General features: G+C 38.3%; 2 protein-coding genes across 5 annotated transcripts in view; one reads left to right on the forward strand and one right to left on the reverse strand.

Moving 5' to 3' along the window:
- Nucleotides 1-24,150, forward strand: part of GTPBP8 (GTP binding protein 8) — a 35,699-nt gene extending 11,549 nt beyond the window's left edge. Inside the window, exon 6 of one of the 2 annotated variants that reach the window (XM_012787499.2) lies at nt 23,372-24,150. In XM_012787499.2, coding sequence (XP_012642953.1) covers nt 23,372-23,405 — 34 coding nt within the window. In that variant the 3' untranslated portion in view covers nt 23,406-24,150. Of the gene's footprint in view, nt 1-390; nt 6,507-23,371 lie in introns of those variants that run through there. The other variant, XM_012787495.3, reaches the window with a different exon arrangement.
- On the reverse strand, nt 4,156-18,982 carry RMP64 (ribonuclease MRP subunit p64). 3 transcript variants are annotated; one of them, XM_012787492.3, is made up of 9 exons: nt 18,795-18,982; nt 16,590-16,744; nt 13,161-13,240; nt 12,666-12,797; nt 11,767-11,844; nt 10,206-10,549; nt 9,797-9,858; nt 7,258-7,517; nt 4,156-4,878 (listed from the first exon to the last, which is right to left on the reverse strand). In XM_012787492.3, exons 1-9 carry the CDS (start codon nt 18,895-18,897, stop codon nt 4,407-4,409), a joined length of 1,686 nt encoding a protein of 561 aa, XP_012642946.2. In that variant the 5' UTR covers nt 18,898-18,982; the 3' UTR covers nt 4,156-4,406. The 3 variants fall into 3 exon arrangements, with proteins under 3 accessions (XP_012642946.2, XP_012642944.2, XP_020143082.2); XM_012787490.3 differs by having other exon boundaries at nt 10,188-10,549; XM_020287493.2 differs by lacking the exons at nt 11,767-11,844; nt 12,666-12,797; nt 13,161-13,240 and having other exon boundaries at nt 10,188-10,549; nt 18,795-18,929.
- Nucleotides 24,151-25,000: the final 850 nt, after the last annotated feature.

Consider the following 25,000-nt stretch of genomic DNA (forward strand, 5'->3'; position numbering starts at 1 on the left):
CTTACGGACAGATGGATGGTTGGTTGGATGGATGGTTGCATATTGGAAGAAAGATAGATAAATAGTAAATACAATAATGGTGATAGGTTTTTTAAAAACCTGAAAAAAGGTCTAAATTATCAAGGTAATTAAATTTTTGTCATAAAAAGAACAAACTAAATAGATCAAGACTTACGGAAAACAAAGCAAAATAAAAGATAAAATTTGTATTTATAGAATCATGAAGGAAATAGATCAGGTAATATAAACCATCAGATTTTAGAATCCTGCAAGAAAAGGCTAGAGGAAGATAGGAAAGGTAGAACAGGTTAAAAGACATTCTACTTCATACATGGAAGCATAAGAATTTGTAAATAATTTAAGAAATTTATTTTTCTTTCCTTTTCACAGTGCTGTGACCTATTCTGGAATCCATCTATTGAGATGCTTTATAGCAAATATAACAGGAAATCTTGACTAATGGGGCTCCCAGTTTAGCCAAAGACACAGAAAAATTATTTATGCCAACTGGAGTTAAATACCTAGAAGAATTTCAACATTGTTTTAAATGTTATATATCTGTAACTTCCAGGATGCTCACTTCAGATTTAAAATTTGCACCTTCCCAAAGCAAGAATGAAATTTGTGCCTGGGGACAAGAAAGTTTATAAATAATTGACTTAGCTGTTCATTGGGACAGACACTAGTTGATTTTCCTGTTTTAACAAATTGACAAGCAAGAGCATATAGAAGTCCATAAAATGAAAACCTGTTACTACTATGTAGAGAAGGTTTGTTGTGTTAATTATTGGGCTTTTGTCTTTTAAAGAAAATTTATCTATTCTGAATTTTTTTAACATATGAAAATGGACTAAGTGAAGAGGGCTGCTTCTCTGTTAAGCATTGATAAGGTAAAGGATAAATGCTCCTATGTATTCCTATAATTAATCTTTTTTTCTTGAGACCTTATTGGATTATCTTCTTGATAAAATTTGTCAGTCCACGTTGGAAACACCCAAAAGACCAGATTCGGGTTCCAGTTCTGATATTTATTATGTACTGAACGTTGGACACATACTTGAATTCTCTAAACTTATTTAAAGTGGTATTACATGCGGTAATCTATGTGAGAAGGACAGCTGCATAGTTGTAAAGCCAAACCAACCAAAGAATACAGCAAGATTCACGGGTAGACCTATCAAAGGAAACATCCTGTCATGGGGGAAATAACATTTTCTCCAGTGAAAAGTAAAAAACAAAAACTAGCTTTAAGTGAGAAAACTGATTTGCAAAGAGCAAGAGAAAAAAGTTGGTGGGACACTTTAGACTTCATACATTTAAGATTCAGAATGGAAAAATAAGTCCTTTGAACTAAAGTTAATAGAAAAGATTTTCATGAAGATGCCACTGAATGAGGCTGAATATTAAAAGGTTATAGCTATAGTGCCAGATATAAAATTAATTAAAATTATAAGCCACCTTTGTGGCTTTTTTTTAGTCTCTCACTCTGTCACCTGGACTAGAGTGCTGTGACATCTCCCTAGGCCGTTCGTAGCAACCTCAAACTTGCCTGAGCCTCCCAAGTAGCTGGGACTACAGGCGCACACCACAACACCCAGCTAATATTTTTCTATTTTTAGTAGAGACAGGGTCTTACTCTTGCTCAGGCTGATCTCAAACTTCTGACCTTGAGCATTCCTCCCACCTCAGCCTCACAAAGTGCTAGGATTACAGGCATGAGCCACCATGCCTGCCTTGTCTTAGCCTTGATTCTCCTAAAAGCAGAGCCTGAGACAAAAGCGTTTACATATGTTAGTTTGTTTGGGCAGTGATCCCAAGGAATAGGAGTGGTGAAGTGAAAGAGAAGGGAGGAAAGGCTATCTATGAACGATGTATTCATTGAACAAAACATAGGCACTAGGGCTTGGTCTTGAGGGAACTTCTGAGAAACCTTATGGAATCTGCCTTTAAATTTCTTTGAGGAGGGGAGGGGGCAGCTCCACACCTGGAAGAGGTGCACACACCCAGTGCCAAGCAGTTCCTGCTGCTGGGTAGAAGCCTAGAAGCAGAGCAGGAGGCGAGGCCCAGCCCTGCTCAAAACTGGTTACCACAGCAGTGACTAACAAGAGCAAGAGGATTTGAAGTGACACACAGGAGATCTGAGACACTGCTCTTATAAATGACCTGAGTACCCTGATGCCACCAGAAGTGATAAAATTGGTATTCACTATGATGGCCCTGACAATAAGTTTCTAATTCCATTTACTGTTATGGTTTGGTATATTTTAGATTTTATTTTTTAAAATTTAAAACATCTGAATCGAAGTTATTTGAAAAAGTAACTGATATTACATTCCTTATTAATATTTAAATATCATTTAGTGGACATGTGAAACTTTTTACTGTTTTCCCAGAATTGTGAGGAGCAGGAGACAGGAAAAGGAGATGAATATACTTACCAAAGGAGCATTGATAAAGTAGAAAAAAATGCAAGGTTGATAGTTTAATACAGGCTTTATAGTTCTACCTACTTAACTCACTTCCAATGAGGTATACTCTCCAAAGCTTCTTTCAACTATAAAAATTTATGATTAATGAATGACAATGCCTCTTCAGATGCAGAAACCTAAGTCCAGGGAAACTGACTAGCTCAGTGAAGTCGTGCAAATAGAAGCAGAAGCAAGACTGAGACTGGACCTTAAATATCCTAACTCCCAGAGACCTTTCTTTTTTTTTCCTGAATCAGAAACTGGGACATGAAGTCTTACAGGATAGAGGCTACTTGGGAGTGGGTCCATGAAAATGGACAACTCCCAGGAAATAAACCAAGCCTTATAGTCAAAAATATACCACACCAGTTCTCTTATTAATTTACCTCCATGTCCCAGTATGTAAAGGGAATACATTGAACAAAAGGCCACTTAGAAGTTGATGGCTATTTCTAGACTTGTTAAGACTGAAATCTCCTTGGTATTATGCATGTTTTAAGGCACTAAGTGGCTCCTCCCACTTGGTGGGAAAGCAGAAGGAATATGAAAAGTGACTAGAGATTAAGAACTTTGAATTAAACCAGGATGTTTAATAAAGTTTCAGGAGAGGAGCTAAACCAGTGCTTGTTTATATAACTAACTGGATTTTGGGCCACTGGCATCAAAATCACCGGGCTCCTTGTTAAAAATGCAGACTTCTGGCCTGTGTTTATCAGTCCCTGGTAAGGGACTGGGAATCTGTATTTTTAAACAACCCACCAAATGATTCTCAAAAAGTCTAAAGTTTGAGAACCACTGGTATAGATAACTGGGAAAATACAGAAAGCAGACAGAGAAAGGATAAAGCCAGATAAAGAATGGAGAGGAAATACAGAAAAGAAAACAACAGGATGACCAAGGAAAAGAAGGATGCAATATGTAGTAGAGTACTGTTTTCTTTTTCTGTCAATCTGTACGTAACAACATAAAACTTAAGGCTTTGACAGAAGCGTATTGACTTAATTCTAGTAAAGTTTGAACATCTGAAATTTGAGACCTCAAACTTTACATCATTACTTGAAAATACATAAGATTTACCCCCTCAGAGTAATCATGAGCAACGTCCAATTATTAGACTGTGCCATCAGCACCAAATTATAAATCTATGTATTTGCCCTATTCCTGGGTCTATTTTGTGTCTCCTAACCTTATTTTTTTCATTTTACTTTCTCACCTACCTGTGTTATCCTATTGTATTTCATATGTAACCATAGATCACCTTATATCCTTTTTGGAAAAAGGTTTATTTGGAATCAATCACTGGCACCCCAACAAACTAAATAAAAACCTCCAAAAGCATTTTAATAAAAAAACTCCAAAAGCATTTTAATATGTCCTCCTATGAGATAAGGTGAACAAATGAAGAGAAACAATGGCCATGACCAGTCCTTGGTAATACAATTAGTGGCAAAACTTTTGAGTCCCTTTGATGATCAGTTCTAATACGTAAGACAGCACCACCATCAGAAGCTACAAACAATGGTATTCAGAGGTGGACATCTACAGTGGAGCCAATGAGGCCAAAGTGCCCTTTCAGGTGTTTTCTTGCTATTCCCCACTACCAGCCATTTATCTTATAAAGCACAGCGGTTTTTATAAACTTAATTATTCAGGTCTTAATTCCCTGGTAAATCACAAAAGTATTCAATTTTTCAGTACTGTCTAACATCAGTCAAGGAATTACATCTGCTTCTTAAGGGCAGGTTGTGGCAGATTTGCCATCTTAATGTCAGGCATTAGTTGAAGTCCAAAAATACTTGATTAAATGACACAAAGCTAATATAAATATTTACTGAACTGGAATGAACTTCTGTGCAATGGGCACTAAATCTCAACGGTTCCACTTAAAACAGCAGAACACTGAACTAGATTAATCACCTAAGTCTCACATATGAACATCTAAACTCCCACTAAAGCAAAAATATCATCAATGTCATCTGTCTCCTTAATGGTTCCTGATGTGTTGTTGTGTTTGTTCACTTGCATCAGCGTCCATGAATCAGCTTCATCTTTATTGCGTCCTGTAAGATTTTCATGAATCTGTTTCTCCTTAGTTTCTGTGATAGATCCTGAAATTCTGCTACTCAAGAGTTGCTTACTATTAGGGTAGAGATCAGTTCTATGAACTGTACTGTGTGAGAGCGTCCACTTAGCACTGGTATCTGTAGCACTCTTCTGAGTCCCTTGAGGGAACTGCTGAATTTCCTTTAAAAGAGTCGACTGCAACCTTCTCTGTGGTTTCCTCTGTCTCAGTAAAAATTTATTCTGTGATCTTCTTTGTCTCAGATGATGCTTTGAAGTTTTGATAGCTGAGCCACGAAGAAGGCAGTTGCAAATAGATGTCTTTATACACTCTAGTTTCTTTGGCAAACTTTAAAGGACAGAGAAAGGAAAAATCTGAGCTCATTAAGATGCAGAAAAACATTCTCAAGCATTTTTGCCAACTTCTAATAGAAAAGTACACAATTTACAAGTGCTACACCTGTGTACAATTGCACAATCATTGAAAAATAAATAGGAGTTTCAACCCAAATCTGTATTTTCAGAGCACTTCTCTCTGATTAAGTTTGTAGGCAAATGTGTCCCCTTTTCCTCTCAAAGTGAAGTAATTCCTACAACTGCCTAGCTAGCTGAATGGTGCGATACCTCCATACTTTAGTACCAGAGCTTTTCCCTCATACGTGCTATGTTCATAATATAGCAGGAATGGAAATATCTGCCAGAATGTATTAATCCATAACTGGACAATCAACTTAATGTTGATTAAGTTCACAGGAAATGAACAAAGAAAAGGGAAGAGGGTTTATAAAAGAATGAGAAGACAGGGCTTCTGGCATGGATACACTGACAACTGACAGCCTTAAGCTAGCTATCCTAATTATGATTCCTATCATGGCATCAAGTCTGGAAATCCAAAATTCAAACAATTGATTGTTTTAGGTATTTTGCTTCTGATTAGGGTACACTTGCCACAGGTTCATCAGTGCCTTGCTGAATTGCCTCACTAATTTTTGGTAATGAGATTTTAAAAGACTGGCACAGCTCTGTACTCCTTACCCCACCCACCCCCTCCTCTTCCTTTTTAAATAAATAAAAGAACCCTGAGGAGGAAGATCATCATAATGAAGTAATTCATGATCTGTTTCCAAGCCATTTTCTTGTCTTACTATGCAGCAGCTTGTAAGTGGGGAGAAGGTGGGTATGCCTCTGAGTTGAAATGGAAACAGAATGAATAAAAACAGGACTCAGAAGACCTGAATTGAGTTGTAGATCTCCAGTTCTAACATCTTGAGCAAAATCCTGCATTTCCTTATCTATAAAATGGGAATAATACTGCCTACCTCAGAGTTTTTGGGAACATTAAGTTGTAAAGTGTACTACAAATACAATGTATTAATGAAACAGCAAAACAGGGCACTATGAAAGAACACTGTATTTTGGAATGTACAGAATAATGGCTTAACCAATAAACACCGGTTTGTTACCCTTTAATCAACCTATCATTATCATCTCTGCCTCATCTACTCCTGACTTTAAACCCATTTTTAAACAGAACACCTCTCTCCATCTCAGGCTAAGTTCCCAGCCCCAGAATAGGGTGCTTTTACCTGGCTACAGGCCTTTAGGGGACCCCAGTGTAAAAAGCCCTCAAGCAAGTCATCCCTTAGAAATATTCAACAACTTTCCCTTTGGCTTTTCATCAATTAAAACTTGTTACAAAACCCTCACTGTACATCAAATTTTTTCTAAAACGGGAATATTTTTTCCATAAATTTTAAAAGAATGTTTAACAAATTGTTGACAGTTAAAATGGTTCATCCACAGTAACCATTATGAAGCCCTGAACAGATCTATAACTATAGATAAGAAATTATGGTGCATGCACAAGGATACATAAAAAACAAGTTAGAGTAACTGCCTCTATGAAGGTAGAAAATAAGGAACCGTTTATGTCATCAGCATCTGTTATTTTTTTCAATAAAAATATAAAGCCCTGAAGTGTCTAATGTCTAATTTCATGTAATGCTTCATGCAATACAGACTTACAAGCAAAAATAACCATCCTTAAACAGTTCTATGAGTGTAAGAATCAAATGAATACAAGCTCAAAACAAGGGGAGTCCAGTTCCTACGAACAGTAAACCTGACCCTTGACCCTGGCAGTCTGCTGTGGGCCTTGCAGGAGGAAGGCACCTTCTCCTCCTATTCTCACACCCTCATCCTGCTGTACTGAGGCCTCTCTCACTGGTGCATGGGCTCTCTGATGACTAAGTCAGTCTTTCGCAGTTGCATCCTAGGCTCAGCACACCACAGACATATTTTTTTTTTTTTAAAGGGATGGGGCCTCACTACCTTGCCCAGGCCGGATTTGAACTCCTAGGCTCCAGTTCCTCCTGCCTCAGCCTTCTTAGTAGCAAGGTAGGCTGGGACTACAGGCCTGCACCACCACACCTGGCACCACAGACATTCTTAATGCTTTCTGAATGGACAGCTGATGAACAGAACGGTGAAGGGTATATATATATGAATGAGTCCAATTCACCTCCGTTTATTTTCTTCCTCCCAATGATAGAGCTTTGCCCTTATAATAAAAGCAGCAAATAAAATTACAGCTTGAGTAAATCTCAATTTTAGCCCCCCTAGGGCTGCTGGATATCCCGTTTTAAAGAAAGGTGACCTGAATATATATACTTTTGCCCTAAATGACAACAGAAAAAGTAAAGGAATATAATTTTTGTGATACACCTACCTATTACCTTGAGCTTCCACATATTTAAGCCGGTTACTTTTAAGAAGTTTGTTCCCAAGAAAGGTGGCCTGAGCCTTCAGTTTTTTGCTCTTGCACCAAACAACTGCCATTTGGATTTCTTCAGAAAGTTGTAAGAAAGACTCAGCCTCTCGGAATCTTTGCACAAAACTTTTGACACGAGGAGTTCCTACCACTTTCTGAGAAGAATGTCTGGTTGTCTTTAGTTTGGACTGAGAACATTTAAACTCAAAACTGGTCTCCTGAAATGTGAAAAAGTGAGAAAAAATATTGAATATGTCACTGACTTCTAAATGTATGACAACAGAGAAAACCGGCTCACAATCAAAATTTTAAAATTATTAGTCTTTTTAAAAGAAGGAAAAGTTTTTTGCTCAGAGCTTTGCTTTTGTCTTAATAAATAATTTTTAATCCACTGTTCCTAACAAAAGTTGGTTTCCCCCCTCTGTACTAAGTCAGGTCCCATCTGCAGTTGAATTAGACTGACACAGGAAACAACATAAATATTCTAACAGACATATCTAACAAGAATAAAACTCCACCTGATTAAATATTAGTCAAAGCCTAATGAGGGGGGAGGGAATCACTGACAGATCTTTCTCCTCTACACCACTAGACCACCACAACTTGTTTTTCATTTATTTCTATACCCTGAGCAAACCTCATCAAAAATGAGTCATAAATATCACAGGAAGGATATAGGGCCTTGTAAAGCACCCAGCAGTAGACCCATTAATCAGTTAATGATTGCTGAACACATGTTAAAAATGCTTACCTGAGCAACATTTCCAATTCTATAACTATCTTCTGACAAGGCACCTTTATTTCTTCAAGGCCTTCTTTCTATAACAAGTTTGGATTTTACTAGCTTTTACTATTTCTTTATGAAAATATGCTATCTACAAGGTCTGCTTCTATCCTCCTTCAAAGCTTACCTTTTCCCAAATTTCTCACATTCAAAAGGAACTTTAAAAAGAAGTAGAAAACATAATAGTAGAGGCCCATCAATAGTCTGGTGATTGCTAAAGTTAGCTGCCCTAAAAGCAAGCTGAGCGTATTAGTACTAATTGCTAAAAACATGGTAGTGATTAACCTTGAATAAGAAAGATGCTGACCAATCAACTTCAAAACCAGCTCACCTGCGAACAGGTGGAAAGGCTACAGAAGTGTCAAGGTTCACAAAGCGCCACAGTTCTCCCTGAAAAAACTATCTCAGGGATTAGTCAAAAACCAAACTGCCTGCATTCAAATCCCAGCTCTGCCGCTTACTCACTGTGTGTCTTGGGCAAGTTTCTTGGCTTTTCTATGCCTCAATTTCCTCATGTGAAATATGAAAACAGTAATAAGAGCACCTTCCTCGTAGAGCTTTTTTCTTTTTTGGGTGGGGGAAGGGGACAGAGTCTCACTTTGTCACCCAGGCTAGAGTGTCACTCAGCCTAGCTCACAGCAACCTCAAAGTCCTGGGCTCAAGTGATCCTCCTGCCTCAGCCTCCCAAGTAGCTGGGACTACAGGCATGCACCACCATACCCAGCTAATTTTTTCTATTTTTAGTAGAGATGTGGTCTCTCTCTTGCTCAGGCTCGGCTGGAACTCCTGAGCTCAAGTGATCTTCCCGCCTCAGCCTCCTTAAGTGCTAGGATTACAAGCATGAGCCATCATACCTGGCTCTCACAGAGCTTTCGTGAGAATTACATGAGTTACTTCACACAGAAATGATTTAAGAATTTTTAAATAGAAGGGAAGAAATAATCCATGAGGGAATCCAGAAGAAAGGTATTTTGTAAAGACATAGGATAATAAAAGTCAAGAAGTTATTGAGTAAAACAGGTGACACTGGCATTCTTACCTCGTGTTAGGTCCAGAACAAACAGAATTTACAAAGCTTTAAATCATGTCAAAGCTTGAACCTCAACAAGAATAAAGGAACAGAACATACTCATGACAAATGTCGAGATGATACAAAAATGATGACAGTAACTAGTAACAATTAACAACAAATGCTTACTGTATTCCAAACTCTGCTGAACACTTTACATGCATTAAAACCAGCACAATCCTATGAGGTACATACTATTATTACAAAATAGAGATATAGAGAGGTCAGGAAACTCACAGAAGGTCACACAGCTAGTACAAACCAAAGTCGGGATTCAAATCATCTGACAGCAAAGCCCACCCTCTTAATTAAGTTTCGGTACAATCCAGACCTACAAGATGAACCTTGCAGTCACTGTAAGATTCTAGAGAAATTCCTACTAAAACATTTCTGGGAAGTGGTGAGAAGTGGCAGATACACAAAAAGAAAAAAAAAGAATGAAGGCATTCTATTAACTGAATTAAGTGAATATATTAAAAATTCCCCTGCCTCTTCATTCAGAAGCACAGACTGAGAACTAAGAAGACACTAAGCTTAGAATTAGGGATAAAAAGAGAACTAAAATTCAGACCCTGCCCTTGGTAAGTAGCATCCTCCACAAATGAGCAGAAATCATAAGCTATATTAAATACATCAAAACGAACCTGAGTAACTTTGTGTTTCAGCTGTTTGCAGAAGGTCTTCACATCAAATTCTGATGATCTCTCTGTAGAAGTAGAAAATTCACAGATAAAAAATGTAGGCCTACTATTTTCAAATCTACAACAAATTCTTAAGTATGTGACATTTCTTGCTAATTTACTACAAAAGAAATAATGGGAATAAGCAAGCAAAGACTAATGAAACAACTACAGAAACAAACAACTTTAAATGCCCAAGCTTAGAAAACAGAGGTATTACTACACCTCTCCAAAAATAATCAACATGGGTTAAAATTAAGGGAGATGTTGAATATCTTTCTACATGGCACATGATTATATTATACTTTCAACAGTTTATGTTCTTTTTTTAAATTAGAGTATCAAAGCAAACTACCTTTGAAGACTTTCTTACGCTTTATGGGCTGTCCAAGATCTGTATTATTCTGTACATTGATCTTCATTTGTTTAGCTTTTTTGGAAATTCCAAGTAAGGTTTCTTCACTGAACCTTGGTGATTGCTCATTTGTTAAAAATAATTTATTTAACAATTTAGTCACTCCTTTAGCTGCAAAAGCTGTAGGTATTTTTTCCTTAAAGAGTTCAAAATAGGGCTGTCCTAGAAATTCAGCAATATCAGAAGGGAAGGTAAAATCTTTGAAGTATGGCATTGGTTGAATCCTAGAGACCTCTTGAAGCAATCCAAACAATGGCTCATATAAAGAAATCAACCTTTTTAAAACAGCTTTATAGAGAACCCTAGAGAAAGAAACAAGAGCTCATGAATTATCCAGTAATTACAATTTACAGATTAAATAATAAACCACAAGATTCAAAAATAAATGGCTATCAACCTTTGCCACTACAGATAAACACTATAGCACATACTTGTAAACAGTCAGAATAGTCCAGCCCAAACAGAAAAATACAAACACAAAATTTACTCAAAAACAAAGTAGTACATGGAGAGATGTGTCAAAGTATGCACATCAAAATCTTAAGTGTGGTTTTTATCTAGATGGTGAGATTTTAGGCAAATTTCAGGTTCTTTCACATTTTTCTATATATTTTTTTAAATTTCTTAAAATAAGCATGTTATTTTTGTCATCAGCAAAATTTAAAGCTATTTTCATTACAGAAAATAACATTTAACATTTTAAAGTAATATGATTAGTAATTCAAAATTGTTACCTCTGATTAAGAATAGGCAGAATAAAAAGCTAGATGATCAGAAATAGTACTCAAAATATCCAGGTTAAGACATCAAGGTTTCTAATCTCCAAAGGCAGAAAAATTTTTCTACATTTTTGCTCTTTTTTGTTTTATGTTTCCTTACATTCAAATTAGAACTAATGACCCTAATTGTCTGAAATGGCCCAAAACAGATCTTCTTACAAATACAGACTCTGAATCTAATCATCCATCATACCAATTTCACAATATATACTGAGACATGCAAAAAAATATGTTTAGTTTGTAAGCATTACCAGTGTTCTTTATATCAAGTAAATATGCCCCCAAAAGCAGTGGTATTTCAGGTGGAAGAAAAGAGTCAAAAGCACATAAACAAAGTCAAAAATTATATTTCTCATTGCCACTAAAAATTGGAAACCAAGTGGCAAAAAGAATCAAGTGCTATAGCTGGCTCAGGAATGCTATTATTTTAAATAGCCCATTGCAATATGATCACTGCCACCAATTTTTTATTATCCATTCCTTATCCTAGGAATTAATTTGTTTAGTTGTTCAATGTTGGGTTGATCTCATGGATTCAGATATGAAGCCTAATCCTTTGACATAGCCATTAACATTTTAGCTTCCAAATCTACTGCAAATAAACTCTGATCAAATAAAGAAAGGAACTCCTACACCTTCAGCAACCCATGAGAAAACAAATATGAAAACTACTCATAAGAAACCTAGGCTGAGGTAGACAATTGAAAAAGAAATGAAGAATTTTAAAGGTATATACATACCATAACCTGCTCACCAGCCCAATCATCACAAGGTTCAAAATAATGAACTCCTGCAAACCTAGATGTTTCACAGTCAAGCTGGAGAATCAATTTAAGGTGGGAAAACAAAACCATAGTAGCATGTGTTTTGGAAGTTAAAATTACAAAAGAATAAATAAATTGGAAGTAAAGTGAATCTCTTGAAGGTGTTAAAGCCTTAAAATATATTCTATTTAAGAAATAGAAACTTACAAATACACTAATATGCACTCTGCTAGAGCTCCCGTTACTAAATTTAGTTTGTTTGTTTGTTTGTTTATTTATTTATTTATTTATTTATTTATTTGAGGCAGTCTCACTCTGTTGCCTGGGCCAGAGTGCCGTGGCATCAGCCTAGCTCAACCTAGCAACTTCAAACTCCTGGGCTCAAGCAATCCTCTACCTCAGCCTCCCAAGTAGCTGAGACTAAAGGCATGTGCCACCATGCCTGGCTAATTTTTTCTATATATTTTTAGTTGGCCAATTAATTTCTTTCTATTTTTAGTACAGACGGGGTCTCCCTCTTGCTCAGGCTGGTTTTGAACTCCTGACCTCAATCGTTCCACCCGCCTCGGCCTCCCAGAGTGCTAGAATTACAAGTGTGAGCCACGACGCCCAGCTAAATTCAGTTTCTAAGATTAAGAATTTCTAGCTGTCAGTGCTCTTAGGGTAATATTGATACATGCTAGATAGAGAAAGGAAATCTCTGGCATAATGGCTCCACCAGGCAATTCCTGACAAAAGGAGTCCACAGAGCAAAATTTTAAGAATTCCCACAGGTCATAACAGCTATAGAGCCCTAGATTTCAAACAAAAATACTTTTAAATATAGCCAAACGATTCCAACTGAAAAGAAGGTATTTCGGTAGACTTAAGGATACAGAAAAGCCTTGCAGCAGCAGTCCAACAAGCGGAGTAACAACTTGCAGGCTCCCAAAACCTTCATCAATACAAACTCCACCACTGGCTGGCTGGGGATGACACATGCTTTGGTAGTTACAGGCTGATTTTCACTTGACAAAACATAAAAAAAGTAGATTACTTTCATTTTTAAATACAAAGCTTATCTATAGCAGTTTTCAAGTAAAGGTTTGCTTTAAGCTCAATCTGAAGTGGTTATGTTTAATAACAACCTACTGACGTTTCAATATAACCTACCATGACCCAGATTTCAGTGTCACATCAGTCCCTCCCATAGACCAACGGAGAGAGAATTATTACCACAAATATCAGGTACCCCTTATTACAACAAAATTTGTACAGCTGAAGTGTAATTGGTCATATTCCAATGCCAAGCACAGGAAAGTCCAAAGGGAGATCACAAGAAGACATTAAGTTCCCAACCCAGCACATCACAAAGCCACTGGCCCACTTACTTAGAAGAAAATAACTCAGACAGGTCTTGAATTGAATCCTCCAAATTCATGTTTTTCAAGCGTTTTAAACATTGTTCAACCTGAAGGAGAAAGAGCGGTTCAAACTCATCTGTACAATGCAGACAAGGTCACCGATTATGACCAGGAAAGCAGAGATCCAAATTTTTAAAGTATGCAAATATGCCAAATACCAGAGAATAATTACTTATCTTTTTAAGGGTAAGGAAATCTGAAGCCCATGCAATTCTTTCTGGTTACAAATGTGGAATTTATCCAACTAAACTTCTCAAATCAGGTAACGACTGAGAAATCACTATATGCTACAATGTGAGGTGATATAATAGTGAAACCAATAAGACAGTACATTTTTAACTACCAAATTTCAACAGTTTGTAAGTACCACAGAGATGAGGAAAGTGAATGACCTAAGTCATTGAACAAATATGTACTGAATACCTACTACATAAAAGGCATGCTGGGAGGTAACATAAAATGATAGATAAGATACTGTCCAATCTCTGATTACTAAAAATCTAGTAATAAAAATAAGAAGTTATACAAAATATTAAACACTAAAATAAAAATAGATAGACTCTATTTAAATTTCAATCCCCTCAGCACTCCCCCCTTCTCTGCCTTATTTTTCTTCACAGCACTTACCACTACCTGACCTGCCACTGACTGACTGCTTGTCTTGCTCTGCTAACTATAATGTAAGTTCCACAAGGACAATATGTAATATTTTATCCATTTTGTTTACCACTGTAACCCAGTTCTTATAACAGTGCTGAGTAGGCACTCAATAGTGTTATTTAATTTTTTTCAAAAAAAGTAAGAGCCATGCATCGTACAAAATGCTGTATGAATTCTACCATTCTTGAAAAATACCAGACAAAGGGCGTGTATGGGACTGCACCCAGATTTTGAAGGATATAAAGATCTGGATGGTCACTGATACTGGCAACAAGGTTATCTTGCCAGAGCTACATATATACTACTAAAATTGAATCAAGGTTATAGATTCTACATTAATAGTTCTCAGAACAATCCTTAAATTCTCTGGGGTCAGCTCCTATCTTTTTCAATTTTTAAGTCCAGAAACCATCCTTTCAGAGAGGTATTAACAAACCAAGATGGTAAAACATTAGGAAAACATAGTTCACAAAAGAGGAGAAAAACCTTGAGAACATTAGCAAAGAGAGAAGACATGAAGAAACATAAGAACAGTTTTCATATACTCAGAGAATCGTCACACACAAGAAGAATCAAGATGATTTTCTGAGCTTCAGTTTAGAAAAAATTAGAGACAGGCTAATTCTAGTAACTGGCTTTGGAATGCAGAAAAAATAAATCTTGAAGTACATGAAAGTTCTCTGTAAACTGTGAAATGTTAAGCAGATATAAGACAGTAGTAGTAAAGGTAATAGCAGCTGCAGCAGCTAGAGCAGCATGAGACATGTTCCCTACCTAACTGGTCACAGGGAACATAAAACACATCCACAACAAATAACTGTACCACAACTGACATATTCAATGCTATAAGAAGTACAAGACGGGCCCAAGTAGCCCAAAAATTAAAAAAAGCAATTCAACTTCACTAATAATCAGAAAAATGCAACTTAAAATGAGATTACCATAACATACACTCATGTTATACTTTGGAAAGAAAAAGATTATCACTGCTGGGAAGGCTTCAAATGATACTTAGAGTATGGAGAAGGCCTTTAACAGGCAGACATGAAAAGGCTGGGTATTCTACACATACAGGACCGGATGAGCAAAGACTCAAAAGAAGGAACAAACACAGTATGTAAATTCGTTAAGAGTTCAGGTTGACTGGAATATAAGATATCTGAAGGCAAGAGAAAAGCCAGAGCTAACAAAAATGAAGAAGCCAGATCATAGTTGACCTTGTAAGTTAAACTAAGGAGTTTAGTCTTTATTCAGAACACAATGGAGAACCACTAAAAATCAAAATTGTGTTTTAGGATGATTAACTTGCTTTTGGTATATATACTATGCCAGAGTGTAGGGACTGGAGGAGGAAACATAAGTTAGGACAGTAAGACAACTAAAAGTTGACAAGGTCTAAAAAAAGAAAATGACACCCACAACTGAAGAGACCAGATGCAGAGGAAGTTCTAACTTATAGATTGACTAGACGGAAGAGCTACATAAAAGGAAGAAACAGAGACAAGAGAATACCATATTTTTTTGACTGGTGATTATTCACAACCTGCAAGCAGGAGGAGAAATATATTTAGTCTCAGAGTTATCAAATTCGCTTTTGGATTAAAAGACTAAGAAGGAGATAAAAGCTAGGAGACAAGACCATAATCCCAGATCTTTCTTTGATTAAGAAATCTTCATCCTTTTTGCCTTAAGTAACAGGGGTAGAAATTAACTAGAAAGTACCTGTCCATAAGATTAGAGACTTTTTTTCACCCCTGGCAGAACTAAGCACACAGGCTAGCACAGAGAAAGTTAAAAAATACTGCAAGCTGGCTCTGTTACACAATGGATAGCCCACCAGAATTCTAAAAAATACTTGCAGATGCCAGGCAAAGTGGCTCACACCTGTAATCCCAGCACTGTGGGAGGCTGAGGCAGGGGCAAGAGCAAGATGTCCACCTCTACAAAATTAGACAAATTAGCAAGACATGGTGGCACACGCCTGTAGTCCCAGCTACTTGGGAGGCTGAAGGACAGCTGGAGTCCTCAAACACCAGGAGTTTGAGGTTGCAGTGAGCTATGATGACATCACTGTACTCTAGCTGGAATGACAGAGGAAGACCCTGTCTCAAAAAACAAAAAATTTTTTTGAGGAATTAATAAAGTGGATGAATGAATGAGCATACAAAGAAGCCAGCTTAAGAGGCTTTACCCTAGTCTCTGAGCTGGAGTGCCCAATTTTGACTTAAAGTTCTAAAATTCATATAAAACCACTTTATACCACAACTTGTTATTAATATATACTTATTTACTCCAAAATACTACTGAATAGATTATGTACCCCACAATAAATAAGCCACAACTTTTGTTCTTTTTATAATTTTAGCATTATTATCATGCTTAGGAAGCTGATTATTAATGTACAACACTCTGCCTTGATCAAATCACTCTATCTTTGAACTGGACAAAGGCACTGTCATTATTGATTGCATATAATGAAAAGAAACTTTTATTTATCCACAAGAAGACTGGGAGACAAAAAAATCAATCTAAACATACTTCTTTTCTAACAAAAACTACTTTTTTGAAATGCTTTCAGGAAATAAAAAAAAAAAGCCCACATGTAACTGTGGGGTACAGACCTATAAATCATAAGTAACTTACTGAGATTTCCATAAATAACAAAACACTAAGTGGCAGTGTGATCTACATCTTCAAGTAAACTGCTGGGTCTTAAACACAGGGATTCCTCCTCACCTGTTTGAGGGCCAAATGGGGTTTGTGGTGGCCCATTCTGTTGTGATTGCTGTAGAGGACTGCACATAACACATCTGCTTCTGCATCTAAGGTTTGGCTCTTCAGCAACAGTGTGAGCAGGTGGCATTCTTTAATTACAGCTGCAATGCAAAGGTCTAGAGTACAGACATTTAATAAGACTTAGTATGTATTTCTACATTAAGTATATGATAGACAAAACACACCTCAAGAAGCAACTTTCCTTGTTTTAAAGGAATCAAAAACAAATTAATGGCCGAGCAGGGTGGCTCACACCTGTAATCCTAGCACTCTGGGAGGCCGAGGCAGGAGGATCGCTCGAGGTCAGGAGTTCAAAATCAGCCTGAGCAAGAGTGAGACCCCATCTCTACTAAAAATAGAAAGAAATGAATTGGTCAACTAAAAATACATTAAAAAAAAAATTAGCCAGGCATGGTGGCACATTCCTGTAGTCCCAGCTACTCGGAGGCTGAGGCAGAAGGATTGCTTGAACCCAGGAGTTTGAGGTTGCTGTGAGCTAGGCTGACACCACGGCACTCTAGCCTGGGCAACAGAGTGAGACTGCCTCAAAAAAAATAAATAAATAATGTAATTAGCTTCAACTATAAGTACATAATTAAGAATTCTAAGTACATGAGAAGTTGGAAGATGGTAATAGGTGATATACACTCCAGGAAATCATTAAAAGAACATCTGTTAAATAAGAATGTACAACTTCATGTTGCATTTTATTATAGTTTAACAAATCTTCATATGAATGCTTTGCAATCAGTCATTTGGTGTACACTGCAGACTTTAACAACCTTGAAGGTGGGGTACATGTTATCTACTTCTCCAAATCCCCCATTTTGATATGCACGATGCATTTTGGTATGTACATAAGCAAGACAGAATGGAAAAATGCAGTCTTCAAAGTCAAAGGTTCTGCATTTGGATACCACTTTAAGGTAGATAAGAACATATGCAGAAAAGAGAAACCACTATGGCAACTGGAAATTATATTATTTGATGAATGCCTGACTGAACACTGGGTGCTCAGCAGATGTTTCCACATATTAAAAGCTGCTTAGATGTAGCTAATGTGTTATCTATGGCTCTAAGGGTAGCACTGGTACTCTAGGTCTAAGCAACACAAAGGCAGGTTTCTACATAACATGGAGAATGTTCTTACTGTCCCAACTATCTTAAGACATAAATGGACTGCCTTGGGGATGGGGAGTGAGTGGGTGAATTTCCCTTGCCTAAAAGGAATTGTTAACTTATGAATAGAGGAAGGGGTAAGGGCTAAACTGTAAATTGCATAGGATGGGTAGATGGGGAAGGAGATGAGATGATCTAAGTATTTAATATTAACAGCTATCGTTGAATGTTTATTTACCACACCAGAAAGTATTCCAGATGCCTTCTCTATAATTCCAACTCTTTTATTCTCCCAAAACAATTTTATCAGGTATTATTTTTAATCCCTATTTGAAAGTGAGATCACTGAAGCACAGAAATGTTCAATAACTCCCCGGAGATCTAGCAAAGGGAAAAACTAGGATTAAAACCCAGATAACCTGGCTCCTGAGCCAAGCTCCCACCTACTACGTACACCCTGCTGCCTAATAGTAGCAATATCATCCACTGTATGTGGATAAACAGTTTAATCTACAGAGCACTTTCTCCTAAATTACATCGTTAGATCCTCCCCACACCACAGTTATGCCCGATAGGGAGGATTAGCCCCATTTTACACATAAGGAGCTGGACGTCCAGAACGATTGCAATTTAACTTCAGAGTGCTTAGGTGACGCCCCCAGCGCCTAAGGTGCAGGAGTCGGAAAACACGTAAAGTTAACAAGAATCACTGTGGCCCGAGGAAGCACAGGGTTTCCAGGCAGCAGTTTTCCCCGGCGCTAGTCGCATCTGCCTCTCTCCGCCCCTTTGGCGCGGGGCTCAGCCTCGGTCTTTCATTGCTCAAGCCAAGCCCTGCGTTGGCACAGCGAGTGCAGTGAAGGACTGAGAGGCAAGTAGCGCTACCAGGTTCTCCGGCAAACTAGCCAGCCCCGGGCCCCTCTCGGCCCCATCGCGCCCCTTCCCAGCATCCCCCGGGCTCAGGAAGTCCCGCCCTCTCCCCACGTGCGCCGGCCCAGCTGCGGGCCTCCTCCGGAAACGTCTGCCCCACTGGCCTGGCGCCTCACTCACCCAGGGCCGCTCCGCCGTTCTTCACTGTCACTGCGCTGCGGCTCCCGGCCTTAGGGATCCTCACGCGGTTCCACGGCTCCAGGCCCGGCGGCACCTCCGCCATCTTGCGAAGCGGAGGAGGGCCTAGGAAAGGCGGAGCTGGGCGAGAATCTAGCGGCCGAAGGCGGGGCGATGAGATGCGCGAGGAAGGGCACGGGGCGGGACCGGGGCGGGGCCGGCAGCCGGGCGGGAGGAGAGCATCTCGGAGGGGCGGGGCAGGGCGGGGCCATAGGAGAGCGCGGAGTCCTGCGACCAAATACAGTGCAGTGGCCTGGGAGGGACCCGGATAATCGTCCGTCCCCTGGTTATCAAAACTTATAGACGACGTATCAGAATCAGCCGGGAGAGTGCTGGGGGAAAACCCAATCCCGGTATTAGTCGGAATCTCTGGGAATGGGATGAGGATCTGCATGTTGGTTAAGCTTCCCCATAGGGGATGCAGAGGAACAACCAAATTTGGAACTACCTCGGGGCATTTTACAGATAAGGAAACTTGAGGCCCAGAGTTGAGTTGGTGCCTACATCCCTAACTCCACGTCAGACAAAGAGGAAACGGAAGAAATGAAATAAAGAGGCTTATACAAGGTGTGGAATTTGTAACGAAGAAAATGTGATTTACTTTGAGTAGTCGAAGAAGGCTTCTTCATATCTTGAACAACAGCAAAACCAAGATCATGTCAAAGAAACATGGAAATCCTCTGACTGTCCATCACTCCCATCCTCCGTCAGTACCCAAGATGATATTCCAAGTTCTGTTGATCCTTATTTCATTAATATCTAACAGTTCATTTATCGTCAGCCACAATGATGCCCCGTTACTTAAAGGCCACCACCATAATGGCTTAGAGAAGCAGTTAGTGGGTTTTGGAAACAGACTGCCAAGGTTCTGATTCTAACTCTACCCGTTTACGATTATTAATGTTAGCTCAATGATCTCAGGAAAGCTACTTGCCTCCTCCAGACCTTAGTATTGCTATATGTAAAATGAAGATGACAATAATAGTATCTACCTCACGAGGTAAGAATAATGTCATAAGAACAATAAAAATTTACTATAATTATTATTGTTGATATTATTACTACTATTAAATGCAAGCAGTCTTGCCTTCTTGAAATACTTTCCATGCTCTTTTTTGTGTGCCTTTGTACATACTGCTTCCTCTATCTGGATCATCCTCTGAAACACAATCTCCATTCTTCAGCTCTGGGGTCATCAAATTTGGTAATTCTTCTTAAACACCCCATCCTCACTCCATAACTTGTTGTAGAGACCCCTTTAATGTATTGCCCATGCTCCATGTTGGTCTATGTGTTAGTTTCCTACTGCTGCTGCAATGAATTACAGCAAACTTGATAGCATGAATGAAACCAGGTAAAGTTATCTTACATTTCTGGAGGTCAGAAGTCCAAAATCAATCTCATTGGACTAAAGTTGGCAGTCTGGTTTCTTCTGGAGGCTCTAGGGGAATAATTCATTTCCTTTCCTTCAGTAGCATAGCACATTTCGATCTCCCCACACCTTTCTCTCTCACCCTCCTGCCTCCCTCCCTCTTCAAAACACCCTTGTGATTACATTGTGCCCATGAAGGTAATCAGGATAATTGCTCCATCTCAGAATGGCTAACTTAATCATATCTACAAAATCCCTCACAATGTAAGGTAAAATATTCACAGATTCTGGAAATTAGGATGTGAACATCTTTGGGGGGCATTATTCAACCTACCACAGCCTCTCTCATAGAATTTATCTCACTGTATTATATTTATTTGTGTATTTCTATGTCTCTTCCTCTGATGGTATGTGAACCTACTAGAAGCAGTACTACTGATACAGCTGACTTGTGTTTCTATCTCAATGCTTAGTTCAGAGCCTGGCATCTAGTAGGACCTCAATAGATATTTACTGGCTGAATAAGAGGTTGGATGATGCTTTAACAAAATTTTCAAAAGGTGAATAGGAACTTCCCAGGCAGTTAAGAGAAGAAGGATATTCCTGACAGAAGTGTTAAACAGCATGAATTTGAAGAAATCACCAGCCCTAGGTCAGTAATGTGTGCTGAGAGGTGAAGCTGTGAATACTGGTGTCAAATCATGGGAAGAATTTGGATTTTTTTACCTGAAGACTGGTGGTTCCCACACCTGGTTGATTATCAGAGTTACTTGGATAGCTTTTAAAAGTAGAGATTTTCAGTTCCCACTTTCGAAATTCTTATTCATTAGTTCTGAGTAGGGCTGTAATCTGTGGTTTTTAAAAGGTCCTTATGATGCTAGTCTGACTTGAGGTGCCCTTACTATAGTTGATAAAGGAGCCACTCATTGAGCCTTAGGTGGGGCAATTTTGGTCACCTTGCATCAAAGGAACAGCACTCTGGAGAATAGATTTTGGTGGGAAGAGGTTGGACGCAAGGAGACAAGATAGGAGTCTATTACAAAAGCTGAGGCCAGAAATGATGAAAGCCTAAACCTTCAAGCACTAGAGATAAAGAGTATGACTTATCTGATGTCTAGTACTGATTGAGTACCCCTTATCCAAAATACTTGAGAACAGAAGTGTTTTGCATTTCTGATTTTTTGACTCTGGGATATTTGCGTATATACTTAAGATATCTTGGGAACAGTACCCAAGTCTAAATACAAAATTCATTTATATTTCATATATATCTTAAGCACATAGCCTGAAGGTAATTCTACATAATATTTTTCATAATTTTGTGCATGAAACAAAGTTTGTGTACATTGAACCATCAGAAATCAAAGGTGTCATTATCTCAGCCATCTGTGTGGATAGTCTGTGGTTGTTTGGCATCATCATTATTCCTGACTCTAAAATTATGCTACTGATAAGAAATAATTTTCTTTTATTTATTCACACATAAGTACTTAACAGTAAAAACTATGATATGCCATTAATACAGTGAAAAATAATGTGTTCAGGGTAACTTGTGGCATCATGGAGGATAGGAACTCGAGTTTCAGATTTGGAGCATTTCATATTCTAGATTTTCAGATTAGGGATGCTCAACTTGTATTTAGATATCTATATGTCTAGAATGACTTCCAGATTTTCACTCTTAATTTGAAATATGGCATTCAGAAGAACTGATATAAACAGGCAGCAGGGATAATGAGACAGCTTTGATATACTGAGTTTGAGATTGCCCATGGGCTGTCTGCAAGAAAATGTCCAATTCACCAGTTGAATAAATGATACTGTAGCTCAAAGGTGATTGCAAAGTGATGAAGTAATAACAGTGAATGTAGGATAATGCTTTTATAAGCTTAGGTGAGAAGGGAAAATAGTTTATATGGTGACAGAGAGAAGCAGGATCAAGAAGAGTGTCGTTTTGTGCTGATTTTAAAGATAATGTACCAGTAAGGATTCCACCAGTTAAACAGAACCAGTAGGATATATAAAGGGAATTATTGACATTAGTTTATACAATTTTGGGAGCTGGATAAAAACGTTCAAAATCCATAAGGCAGCCTGGAAACTCTCAGGAAGGAGCTGAAGCCACAATCCACAGGTAGAGTTTCTTCTTTTTCCTTTATGTCTTCAGGGAAACCTAAGTTCTTTTCTTAAGGCCTTTCGGCTAACTGAATCAAAGGCAATCCGCATTACCTTTACATAATGTCAACTGATTGTGGATGTTAATCACTTCTACAGAATACCTTCACAGCAACACCTAAGTTAATGTTTGGTTGAATAACTGGACACTATAGCCAAACCAACTTGACACAAAAACCAACCTTCACAGATGGGAAATGACTTGATCACATATAGGCTAAGGGGAAGGAGCTGTTGAAATAAAGATCATAAGCCTGATGGAACCGAACAGACTCTTTGTGCCAATAAGAAACCAAAAATAAACAAGATTTAAGGCTATCCCAGGCAAGTCATGCACCCCCTATACTTAAAGAATAAACTATTTCCTAACTGCTACAAAGTTTTTTCTTTTTTTCTAGCTGCTAAATAAGCACCAGCCTCAAGATAAGCAATATTAAAACAAATGCAGTTCACCCACTGCTAAATGCTAACTCTACCCCTATTCCACAGCCATAACTACAGCTTTGATTGGACTAGAGACTGATTTCAGTAACTCTCCTGTTAAGAGATCACCAACTATGGACTGGTTCTGGCCAGTTTACAGAGGCTGTGCACTAAATGCCTTTGTGTTCCTGCTTCACCTTCTAATGTATAGGGCCTAATTGTAGTATGTCTAAATGTTAAGTCTCCACCTCAGAGTGAACATGGGACACATGCAATATGCATGTCTTTGCTTACTGTGCATGCACATATCCTCCCTTTGTGAATATTCATAGATCCTCCTATAACCTGTTGAATATATATACTTGGCCAACCGATTCAGCATAAATTTCTCTCATCCCTTTTCCTTCCAAGTGGCTAGCTTTAGGTCTCTGCCAGAGGCTATCCTTCCCAGTCTGTCAGGATGGCAGCCGGCTGCCAGGCTGCTACCCTTTATAAGAAATAAAGTTCTCATCTCTGAACTTATGGATTTTATGATTTTTTTTGTTGACAGAGCCAAAAGAGTGAGAGAAGCTCTAAAAAGGTAAAAGGGAGAGCATGGATGGAGCAAGACCCATTACTCATTCAACAAAGTTTCTGAGCATCAGCTGCTTGCCAGGCACCAAACCAGGTACCAGAGGAGACAAGGAGGGATGGAACCAGGTACTTAAGCAAAGGGATTCAATTAAAGACCAAAAAGCCTTTCTTCTATAAGCCAGGAAGAAAAATAAAGATAGTTATAGAATCAGATATGTTTGGATGGAGTGATGAAAAGATGAGGGAGCCTAAGAAAGAGAGCTTCTGTGTTTTCAGTGGAGGAGGATTCGAGATCATTACTAAAAGCGGAGAGGAAGGAGATGGTGCTCTGGATAAGCAGAGATTACTGAAATCAGAGCTTCCTTGAATTGAAGGATATGGAAAAAGTACAGACTATGTACTTACGAAGTAAAGTTTTAGGGCCATGCTGTAAAAATTTCTAGACTGCAAAGAAATTTCTAGACTGTCAAAGACACGAATGACCATTAAATATATAAAACTTTGTCCACATCATTAGTAATCCAAGAAATACAAATTAAAATAATTTTTAGGTGCTATTAAATAGACAAGGAGTAAAAAATCATGATGTCTGGTGTTACTAAGGCTTTGCACAAGAATTTAGATATAAAGTTATCCTTTGTTGTTGTAATCATGAAAATGGAAAATCATATTGTATCTTCACAAGGAATCCATTGTTTTCCAATATTTTGGCAGTGGAATTCTTTTTCCCACATAAAATCTTACCCAGAAACCAAATATGTTAAACAAATATATTAAAGTGGTATTGCAGTGGTTAAAGGTGCATGGTGGAATTCAGGGCTCTCCCATTAAGGCCTCCTGCCCAAGAAATTTCCTAGAAACAGTTTGAAACCCACTGCTGTAAATAAATATGTATTGGTGTGAGCAATTTTTGATGACACATTAAGGTAATTTCTTAAAGCAGTTAGAAAACTGCAAGTACAATGTGATTCCCTGAAAAAAAATACACATCCACTCATTGGGGAGACAGTCTGAAAGGATCTAAATGAAGCTTTTAACAGTGGTCATTTTTCCACTGGTAGTATGGATTATTTTTCTTCTATGAGTTTAATTGTTTTTTCTGTTTAAGAAAAAAAAAAAGAAGTGTTGCTATTGTGATGAAAAAAATTTACTTTTAATGCCAAATGTGTGCAGAAGTCTTGACGTGTGTGTGTAAATGCATGTACGTGTGCAACATATTTAGAGACGTATACCTTTTGGCCCATTCACCTATGGCCTTTCAGCCCCAATTCCAAGCTTCTACCTTTGCTCAGGAACTGGGACTCTGCCAACTACATCGTTGCCAACTGGTAGTTATACTAATAAGGGCCGCTAGAGGGAGGTTGAGGGCCGGAGGAGGAAAGAAGGTGCTCTCAGCCGGCTTACCCCTGACAGTTGGTGAGTGTCAGCTTTTCATCCCAAGTAATGGCTGTTGGTTCTAGTTCCTGACTCTTTCTGACACACTCCCAGAACTACCCTCAGAGGTACCAGCGGCACCTGGCTGGTGTTCTCTACTGAGGGATCTGGGTCCCAATTCTGCAGATCCCTTCCTCTGAAAGTCTAAATTCTGATAACCCCAAATTCTTAG

Source organism: Microcebus murinus, chromosome 1 (genome assembly GCF_040939455.1).
Source record: "Microcebus murinus isolate Inina chromosome 1, M.murinus_Inina_mat1.0, whole genome shotgun sequence".
Classification (NCBI taxonomy): domain Eukaryota; kingdom Metazoa; phylum Chordata; class Mammalia; order Primates; family Cheirogaleidae; genus Microcebus; species Microcebus murinus.